We start from the raw sequence: 11,324 nt of genomic DNA, 5'->3' as shown, positions 1-11,324 counted from the left end.
ACAAACTTCTTGTGAGGTCTGAAGAGAGTGGCTAGGTTTGACTGATGCATTCACAGTGAAACTGTAAAACCACCTAAGCTGACAGACAAGGAGAACTATATTCAGGTAAGGAGCAGAGAAGCCCGTGGTAGCTCTGGAAGAATAACCACAGAGATCACTTTAAACAAGCAATTCTGACAGTGAATCGTAGTGATGGCCGATTCATGCTGTGGAGAGGCTCTTAGGGACGGGGAAGTTGGTGAGAGTAGGTAGGAAGATAGATGGAACTAAGCACAATCCTGAAAGAAAACCTGTTGGACGCTAGGAAAGACTTGAGTTCAGTTTCAGCATCCACCAGGGCAAAAAAAAACATGCAGCCAGAGCTACAATGGAATCTTTCAGAATAAAGCATTCTCATGTGTTAGCATGGCCCAGTCAAGGTCCAGACCTGAATCTAATCTGGGAAAATGTGTGTTCGCTCCATCCAGTCTACCTGCTCGAGTTATTTTACCAAGACAAATTTTTTCTCATCTCCAGATGTGCAAAGTTGCCAGAGACTTAAGTCCTATTCTGACGGGGTAAGCATTATCTGGGGACCCCATGTAATAAATAAATAATGTACCTGTGTCTGGTTTTTATGTGCCGCATTCGTATGGGATAACCGAAGTCTTAGATTTTTCTGAAATTTACGGACATCTCCCGGAAATTATGTTAATGTGCTGCGCATTGCCTAACATCCATAACAGAAGGCTACAAACAGAAGAAAATTATTCTTACTGCATAGTGCAATGCATGATGTGATCCACCATTTGCATCTGATATTGCTTCTTTTCAGCCTTTGCTCTTTGATGCCATACGCTATGTGCCAATGGGGGTTTGCTAGCTCCTGACCCAAAAGGTTTTCTAAACACTCCAACGTAGCCTCCATTCTTCGCCAAAAGCAGATAAAAATGCGCCCAGGAAACAAAAACTGCCTAATCACATAACAGATCCCACCCATTTCTGTCCAAGTCATAGAGATGCCTATTTGCATTGGAACTATTATCGCAGGATCTTGGAGTTCAGCAAAATATAGTAGGTAATTTGAGGGGGAATTTTTACTTTACAAATTACTGACTTTGAAAATTCGCACCGGATTAACAACACAGACAATTATATGGTACCTAGGTAAAACAAATCCCGTCAGAATTGGACTTTACCTAAAATAACTTTGCAGATGTAGTTGCAGTGAAAGGTCTTTCCACAAGCTATTGCCTCAGGGGGCTGGATGCAGATACAACACTGCACTTTTCATGTTTTAACTTGTTCATAGGTCACCAAACTACATATCATTTTGCACCACACTGTGTTGCTCGATTACATAAAATCCTAGTAAATACGTTGGAGTCTGTTGTTGTAGTAAAAATGTCTTCTGGGCTAAGAGACAAATCTTGCATGAATGATTAATTGTGACATATGTCTCACATTTCACTTTCTTTTGTATCCACCCTTTCATGATTTATGTCAACAAAATTCCTCCTCAAACAAACAAAAAGACAGGGCTGAAAAGAGCCCCAGTCTTGGCGAAGCTGCACTTAGCATAAAATGAAAAGAGTTATGTGCATGACAGAAAGAGAAACTAACAAGGAAAATGATAAACACATCTACCAGTGAAAGCTCTGAATGATGGAACGCATGGAGAGATATTTCATGAACAGACAATAGTCCAATTGAAGCTTGCTTGCTTTCTGTATAACCAGAAAAAACAGCATTTGAGACGTTTTTCAAATGAAAGGATAGATTTTAATGCGGTTTTCTTTCTTTTGTCTCTCTCTTCTTTTTATAGGAATACCAAATTGACATCATCTTCGCCCAGACATGGACAGACAGCCGCCTCAGATATAACAGCACAATGAAAATACTGACTTTGAACAGTAACATGGTTGGACTTATTTGGCTGCCGGACACGATCTTCAGAAATTCCAAGACTGCCGATTCTCATTGGATTACAATGCCTAACCAGCTGCTCAGGATATGGAACGATGGGAAAATACTTTACACCTTAAGGTAAAGAAATAAATTGTTGAAACTCTGCAACAGCTTTTTATAACACTGAATAATTAGTTATGGGGATGGATGGTTCCGGACTTTAAATGGTCAGAATTTAGCACCTTTTCATCATCTTTAATATCGATTGGTCAGGAGGTGCTGAGTGGAGGTTGCTACCCCAGGTCGAACTTTGTATTTACTGCACACCTGCTTGATGGTATGTGGTTAACGTGTTTCTTTTCGACATGTTATGTCTACAGATAACATGTGAACATGTCTAGTAGTGGCGGATGTGTCTGTCTTAGGGTAACCATTCATAAGAAGCGATTTTGACTTCCACCAGTTACTCGACTTGTACCAAGTCATTTGCTTTTTTTAATACAAATGTTTGTCCTTGTCGGTCTGTCTCAAATTCAGTTCAGAAGTCACTAAATATCATATTTTATACCAGATTTATCTGAATTTTTAGCCCAGATAGTTGATCTTAAAAAAGTTCACTGACCTGGTAAAATGGCAGGTAATTTTGATATCCCATTATCCTCTATCTGTCTCTGATGTTGCTCAAAGTTATGAGTCTATGTCGCGTTTATTTGGGCTGAGACCTTGGCCTGGCCCATGCCCAGCTGTGCACCCCTCTGATTAAACAGTGTGTGGATGTAATGAGAGCAGAGCTGATGAGCATTCAGCCACTCTCAAATGCTACAGTTCTGATCCGTTACTGTGTAAATGCCAGGATTTCCATAACAAACCTGTGTCTGTTTCAGACACGGTTGCAGTGATTTAGGACTCTTAGCAATCTCTATATTAGGTAAGAAAGATGACTTGGAAATAATTTAAATATTTTGTGGCATGAATGCTGAAATAAACTAAAAATTATGAAACCCCTTTAAAGATTTTTTTTATTTCAAAAGAAAGATTCATCTATCGGTGGCTAATATTTTATTATGTATTTTGGGGGGTGGGGGAGATTCAATTACAGATAAAAACCAAACATTTACTTTTATTACTTATTAAACAAAGAATAAATAAAAATGTGTATTCTGAGGAACATGTAAGGAGGCTTTACTCCCTAAGAATGTTAGCTACTTTGGTTATAATAACTTGAGTGAGGCTGTTCTTGTGGCCAGTCTGAGGAAAGTTTGCCCCTCTCCTCATTTTGAGATGTTTGAGGAGTTTCCTATATGCATGGCCTGTTTCAAGTCACCCAGCAGCATCTAAGTGAGATCAAGATCAGGTCTTTGACTCATCCCAGAGCTGTTCATTTCCTTATTCTCAGTCAATCTTTGATAAATTTACTGGTATATTTTAGTTAATATTTAAGGGGCCAGTGCTGCCTTATTTTATTTTTTAGAGACATCCCATCTTACTCAAACTTTCTGTGATACATTAGATAACTCATGGTGGATTCTTTGACGTTATGCTGGTCTGGTCCTTCTGCAGCAAATCAGCCAAAAACACGACACTGCTACCTCATGCTTTACAGTTATGAGGTTCCTGTTTAGAGAACTCTAATTGTTAGAGTTCTCTAAACCCCTTCCAAGACTCATTAAGTGCTAGTCTTCTTTCTAAAGCCTTCAAACTGCTTGTTCAATCTGTACTTGATCTTCTGTCTCACTCCAACAATCAGGAGCCTAGAAATGTGTACCGAATTCGGTACTTTCATAGGTACCGACCGAATCCCATCAGTACTACAGAGGAACGAGTCACGTAAAATCAAACAGTACCATGTTTCGGTACCTAAACACATCATTGTAATACTAAGGGAGTGAAAGAGTGGGCGATTCCCAATGCTGGACATGAAGCAGCATTGCACACACAAAATAATAAGGACGTCAGTAGCTGCTGGTCCAGTAAACAATCAAGCATGGCTGACAGAAAGAGCTCATCAGTATGGCTCCACGTTTCAAAACGTGCTGCAATATTTGTGATGCACAGTGCAAGGCCAGCGGCAGGAATACTTCTAATCTGTTATAATGATGCTTGGCTTTTTGACCCACATGCACCAATACTCAGAGGAGACCAGGCCATTTTAAAGTCTTTATTTACAATAAATTAATGAATGATGTTTCCATTCAGTTGGTGGCTTCCCACCTTCTGAATGGAAACTGAACAGGTGAGTAGGTTGGCAACTGGAGTGAAACTGAGTTGTAGAGTAGAGCCTTACTTGATGGTGAAGGATAGAATCGTTGGGGAACTTGGGTCCCGGTGGATTGACTGAAGGAGACCAGATGGCTGGGGCATTGGAGAGCGAACAAATACATGGTAAATGGCTTGTAGCTCTATGGTGCTTTAACAAGTCCGACGACTCCAAAGCGCTTTCCACTACAATCATTCATTCACCCATTCACACACAGATTCACACCCTGACGGTGGTGAGCCATGTTAGTAACCACAGCTGTCTGGGGCAGACTGACAGAGGCTAGGCTTAGGAATTTAGAAATCACAAGGAGCAGGAAGAGCAGCAGCTTGGGTTTACCACAGAGGAAAACACTCAGGCGTCAGAGGTCTGGCTCTTCTGATCTTGCCGGTAATGAACTTGATGAAATGCAGGTGTGGCAGAGCACACCTGCTGCTGTCCACCTTTCAGCTCCATGGCGCTATCTAGTGGATGCTGAAAGGAACAACAACCCAGGACCCAACAACCACCTTCCTGACAATCTGAGGAAACACCTGGTCACTGATGCCAATTTAGCTCATTTCTCGCTATATTTAGCGACTTTTCATTCCCCTCCAGCAACCTTTTTTCCAAAAAAGCGACTAGCATAAAATGTAGCGACTTTCTTCTGTTATTGTTGACTTCTCGCTAAAGCACCAATCTTTTTTCAGCCGTGAAGTTTCATCCCTCAGACCGTCCCAATTAAGATAACGTCATATTATTATTTTAAAAATATGCATATTTCATATTTTCTCCTATTCCCTTTCACTTTTGGGCTTTGTGTATTTACTATTTTACTTTCAATGATAGAAAATAGAACGGGTCACTGATATTGTTTGGGTATAGAAAGGAGTAATATTAGAACAAATGCTTGTTACAACAGCTCACCTGTTTCTTCCACAATAACAGGAGCAATCCCCTCATCACTACTGGCTCTGCTTCTGACACTAAATCACATTTTGAAATAGGATTTGGCCTTTTATCATATCGTTTTATTGTTATCTTAAAACATTCCTTATCGTGATGAGAACTTGGATTTATCTTGACAATGATAAAATCCAACTAGTAGTGCCTGAAACCCCCAAAATAGCCAGTATTGTCAGGATAGTTAGTTTTTTTTCTCCACTGTTGATTTATTGAGAGCATCAGTAAATATCAGTAAATTCAAAAATATAATTAAATTCAGTTACTGTGTGCAGTTTGGTAATAAAAAACACATTTCTTTATGTAACTAGAGTCCTGATGAAGCATATTTAAATTTTGTTTTATATATGTTACATTTTTAAATGTTTTAAGGACAGTATTATTGCTTATCGGGCCATAAATGACATGCAGTCACAGCCACACGATTACCTGAAAAAGACTGCAAGAAGATGTAAATACTCGTTTATCATCACTTTTATCTTTCTCACACATTGCTACAAAATATAAAGATAAAACTTAAAATCCATATCCCTCACCCCTATTTTGAAAATGTTCATAATTCTCAGCACACATGAAATCACCCCTTGTTAGAAAGCCATGTGATAAACTCAGGTCAGTTTGATGAATGTAGAGCTGAATCATCTAACATCTCAAAGCACTATTCATACAAAACAGCACCAAACTCTTCATTATATTATTTCTAATAATCACTCAATGAGTAATCCTACCTGACCTCTCATGACTTGTGGGCTCATAGCTGCTGTATCTTGCTTTTGACTCTGAGGAACTACAGCACAAAAATTCCCAGTTATGTTGTGTTACCTCATATTATTATTTAAACTATATAACATTATATTATGTGCCACAGCATCACAAAATTCAATGACTTGGTACGTAACTTGTACGGTGGTTTGCAGGCAAAGTTCCACATCTTCCCTTACCCATTTCATCACCAGGCCTCAACGCTTGCTGATTTTAAATCTCTTCTTAAAACACATTTATATTCACTAGCATTTAACACAGTGTGAGAGTTTTTCTCTATTTTTTCTTAATTTGTACAGTGTTTGTATTGAATCTGTTTTTCTTTCTGTGTGCAGCACTTTGGCCAGTGGCGGTTGTTCTTAAATGTGCTACATAAATAAATTTGATTTGATTTGATCATTTGACGTTTTAAACCACAAACTCATTTTATTGAAAAGCTGTTAATTTTGTGCATTTAGCAGCGGCTATCCTCTTTAATTCCAGCTTTCTCCGCACCACCCTGCTCTTTCCACTCTCCATCTTTCAATCACCAGACCGAGAGCACTGACGTGTTACGTCAGGTGCGTAAAAAAAAAAGGAGCTGCCAAGAAGCAGCGTTGCGTTCATGATCCACTCTACAGTGTCATGACTGAACAGCACCCCATACCCCTTGTGATATATTTTGATGCTAAGTCATTCAGGGACTAAGAAGTATTTTAAAGTCTATTCTCTGAGATACAGGGAGCCAGTGTAAGGCAGTGTATTACCACATGAACACACAAAAGTACCAAAAATAGATACCATTGAGTATCGGAACCGATTCCCAGGTACCGGGTATCTGCATTTTATCGGTTCAAATATGAAAGGTACTCATCCCTACAGGAGCACATCGGACTAAATGTCTTCGATTCATACTGAACAAAGTTCCTTCAAAAGGCTTAGTAACAATATTTGTATGTAAATATGGGAGTGTCCTAATTTTTTCCTCGCCAGAAGCTGCATTTTGGTTAGGTTTTACAGAGAATTTAAAAAATCTATATATATATATATTCTTCCGTTTTTATTGTTTACTTGAACTTTGTTCAAATTGTTAAAGAAATGATTTTACTGCTTTAAATCTTTTTTAGAGTAGAACATATGTGGTGTTTCTACATTTCGTACAGTTAAAAATCACACAATACCTTGAAAAGTAAATCCAAAAATGAGTATGACCTTTGTACAATTACTTCAAATGCAAATGTTTCCAATCTCTGTGACCTATGTGCTTAGTGTCTGTAATCATGTAATTATCTTCTAACAAGGTCAGTAATGATCAACCAATCAGTTTAGATTAAATTTAGTTGGTCTGGTTCACTAAAATGCATGCAGAATCTTTAATGACACACATATTTCAAAACAGACACGCAGCCACAGCAGTTCCCAAGTAATTATCTCTTGTCATCACCTTATGCTGGTGCAAATTGGCAGCTTGAGCGTTAAGATGTATTTTGCAATCACCCCCAAGGACTTCTGCAGACATTTTGGAACTGTCATCCTCCACAGTCTCAATGTCTCTTTCAAGAACAACAAAAAAAAATTCTTATATCTTCCTTCTCTGTGGTTTCCCTGTGCAGACAGTAAAAAAGTTTTAAATCAAAGTTATTTGCAAGGAATGTTGTTTATAAATAGCAAATAACTTTTCACCCTGCTTTTTTCATGTTAAGCCTATCAATAAAATGCTTTGTTTCGATATATGAGGGCATAAGAACAGTTACGCAAACAGGAAGACGTATATACAATTTGACTAGTAACAACCGTGCAAACTTTGACGAGTAATATCCTCTGTGGACGAGAGAAAAAGAACTGAAATCATGATTGGTGTTAATTGTGCACTGGCTTGCCTGGAGTAAACAGAGATGACATCTTCCGATATCCGTGGCTCTTACTGTATTGTTCAAATTCTCTACTTTAATGAGGTCGAAAGATCATGTCAGAATTCCTGAGAACACATTTGTTGCTAGACGCTCCTCCAACCCCCACCCCTTCTCCATCCTCCCTTAGTATGCACACCTATCTGCCCCATCCAAAGCAGTAGATTTGTTGCTTTTACCTTGCACCCTTTTAGACAAATTGGAGAAAGCCATATTGGGAAAGTAAAGCTCAGGCTTGGGAGGACATCCGGTATGGCGGAGAAGCAAGCGGCAGAGTAATTTGTGAGGCTTCTCCGCCTCAACAATTACACTAGCTTTGGAAAAGTAAGTTGGAAAACAGAGAAGGCGAGGGAGGAACAAAAGGAAAACCGAGGGAAAATCACAGCAAAATGAGGAGACAAGTGACTTAAAAATACAGAGTCGGGCAGAGGAGCTAGCGAAGCAAGGAAGCTATCAACATGGAAGCTATCCACGCTAACACAATCGGTGAAATCAAGGTGGTCAGGGCCGATGTGAAGAAAGAGCTAGCTGAAAACATTGGACAACTAAAGACTGAGCTTACCACCTTTAGAGGAGAAGTTAGTCAAAAGCTAAACACAATTACTAGTGAGCTAAAGGAAATAACAGACCGATGTGAGCAGGCGGAGCAGAGAGTAGCAGACATGGAAGAGTGGAGCATTGAAGCAAAGGAGTTGCTGCTCCAATCACTGGAGCTTAGGAACCATCTGCAAACCGTTTGGGGGAACAACATACGGATCCATGACATTCCATAGGGAGCAGAGTGTGATAATATTCAAGATTTCATCACAAACGTTTTGAAAACTCACGATAGATAGGTTATTATTTAATTTTTGGAGTATAAAATCAAGGCGTGGATACTCCATACTGCCTGGAAGGAAAAACAAATCCTCCACAGCATGTTTTCTCTGAACAGGACTACCCGTCTGAAACAATCACACAAAGGAAGGCATACTTCACCTTTAGAAAATATTAAAAGAAAAGGCACTCCACTTACAGACCCTTCACCCGCCAAACTTAGACAAAATAAACATATTTAGATACTTTGTTATAGATATTGCCTTTTTTAAATCTATATAAATTCAAGTGTGAATAAACAGGAAAAGTATAATAAAATAAAATAAAGTTGTAGATGCAGCTCACTGGCGGGTTGTGCTGTTTTTAGAACAGGCTCGTGGGCACCACATGTGGTCCTCGGGGGCTACTTGGTGCCCGTAGGCACCATGTGGGTGACCCCTGCCTTAGGAAGTTGCAAGAGGAGCAACACCCCGAAAACGGGACAAAAGGCTGAGAGGGACAGGCTGAAGGAGTTTAAGCTCTTTCTTAACGACATGAGAACTTTTCCGTAAAACTATGGGACGGCCATAGTCCCTAAGTAAAATGTCAACTCTGAAGTTATAGTGATTCTTCCTATTATGAACATGTAACCACCTAAAACCTGCCACAAGGAGAACTGTTCTTTTATTCTACAATGTGCAATGCTCCACGTTTGTCCCGTTGGACACGGCAATCTGCACCAAGGGGGGACCCTTCTGGCCCGGAGGTCTCCACCCCCAACACTGAAGTTAAATGTATAATTCACAAATGGAAATTCATTCTCATGTTCTTGGGTAAAATTTGTGTTTGTTTACAGACAGACATTTTTTGTTGTTGTTCAGGTCATCACAGAAATATGGTTCAGTATGAAGAATATACTGTAGTCATGCTTAACGTGAATGGGTTACGTAATCAAGAGTAAAAAAGACAATAAGTAAACAAAAATGAGAGAAGAGAGATATATTTTTTGCAAGAAACACACCTTTCTAAATATGAGTGCAAAAAATTTGGTAAATCAGGAATTAGAAATGCATGCGTCTCTTATTTTGAAAACCAAAGCAAGAGAGGATTCGGAACCATAATATCAGATTGAGTACATTTTCAGTTTACATGACAAATTGCAGATAAAGATGGACAGTACCTGTTGATTAAGGGTTTTGTTGATTATAATGAGGTTACATTACTGAATGTGTATAGGCCACCTGGTCGTGACAAACAATTAATAAAAAACATTTTTAATTTAATATCAGAGGAGGCCTCAGCGGTCCTAGTATGGGTGACTGGAATGTCTATTTAGACCCTTCATTAGACTCCACAAATCAAACTAAAAGGATACAGTCAGAAACATTTTATATCAGGAAACTATTGAAAGAAATATGTATGTTTGCCATTTGGAGAGAGGTACCGCCACACGAAAAAGATTTTACTTTCTTCTTATCACCATTCAGAAGGTGTGACATTGGAATAAAAGACATATCTGATCACGCAGGGGTGTATTTAACAATTCAATTAAATAGCAAACGAAAAGACACTTTATGGAGACTCAACACTTGTTTTCTTAACAATACTAATTTCAAAACCTTTATAGAAAAAGAATTTAAGGAATATATGACCAACAATAATAATGGAGAGGTGACCCCTAGCATGCTGTGGGATGTGGGAAAGGCTGTCCTTAGGGGCAAGATTATTATGTGGTTACCGCTGAGGAAAAGAGAAGGGGAGAAATTAATTAAAGGCCTGACAGAAAGACTTCAATCCTTAGAGAACATACACATGGTCTGCAGCGATATTAATATCCTACACCAAATAGAGAAAAACAAGCCATGATTTAAATAATATATATGAGAAACGAATGGCCAGAAATCCAAATTTCTGGCCTCTTTAGACTTACCCTCTAACGGAACAGGACAAAACAAAAAATTAACCCAAGAAATACCAGAAATTTAAACAAATAAAGCAATAAAATGCATTAATCGCCAGGCACTGATGATTACCCATCAGAGTGGTATAAGCATTTTAGAGTGATCCTTGTACCACATGTTTTCAGTCATCACTGAACCTGGTAAAGATAAGATCCAATGTCCTTCATATCAATCTGTTTTGAACATAGATTATAGATTATTTGCAACAATCCTAGCAAAGAGATTGGAAAATATTATACCAGACTTAATAGGTGCAGAGCAAACAGGTTTTGTGAAAGGACGCCAGACACAGGATAATACTAGGCATACACTATATATTACTAGTCATACAAGGGAAACTGATTGCCAGTCAGTAATAACTAGTCTAGACGCCAAAAAGGCATTTGATTCAGGCCCATGGGAATATCTCTATCTCATTCTACAGAGGTATGATTTCAATAATTAGGTTGTGGATTATCTCAAATCTTTATATAAGTCACCAACAGCAAGAATAAAAGTAAACGGTTACCTGTCTAAGACCATTGAGTTACAATGAGGATGTAGCCAAGGATGTCCCCTTAGTCTCATCCTTTTTGGCCTTTTTATAGAACCCCTCACACAGGCTATCAGGGAGGACAAAGATAAATTCAATGTTGGAGAACTATATAAGATATGTGCATATATATATGGCATCCATTTAACACTGACTGGGCCAAATAAATCTCTTTGTAAATTACTCGACCTACTAAAAATGTTCGGCTCATACTCGGCCTATAAATTAAATAAAACACAAACTCTTACCTTTAACTATCAACCGTTGGACACTATTCGTAACTTGAGTCAATTTAAATG

The 11,324-nt window shown here is 38.7% G+C and overlaps 1 protein-coding gene across 1 annotated transcript in view; it reads left to right on the top strand.

Moving 5' to 3' along the window:
- Window positions 1-11,324, top strand: part of LOC105925430 (gamma-aminobutyric acid type A receptor subunit gamma3) — a 76,825-nt gene that overhangs the window by 42,166 nt on the left and 23,335 nt on the right. The window contains exon 4 of the mRNA XM_012861280.3: window positions 1,805-2,025. Within this exon, the coding sequence (XP_012716734.1) occupies window positions 1,805-2,025 (221 nt within the window). The remainder of the gene's footprint in view (window positions 1-1,804; window positions 2,026-11,324) is intronic.

The sequence above is a fragment of the Fundulus heteroclitus genome, chromosome 9 (genome assembly GCF_011125445.2).
Source record: "Fundulus heteroclitus isolate FHET01 chromosome 9, MU-UCD_Fhet_4.1, whole genome shotgun sequence".
In the NCBI taxonomy this organism is placed as follows: Eukaryota; Metazoa; Chordata; class Actinopteri; order Cyprinodontiformes; family Fundulidae; genus Fundulus; species Fundulus heteroclitus.
Note: the sequence above shows the minus strand (reverse complement) of the source record. Positions and strands in the feature narration are given on the sequence as shown.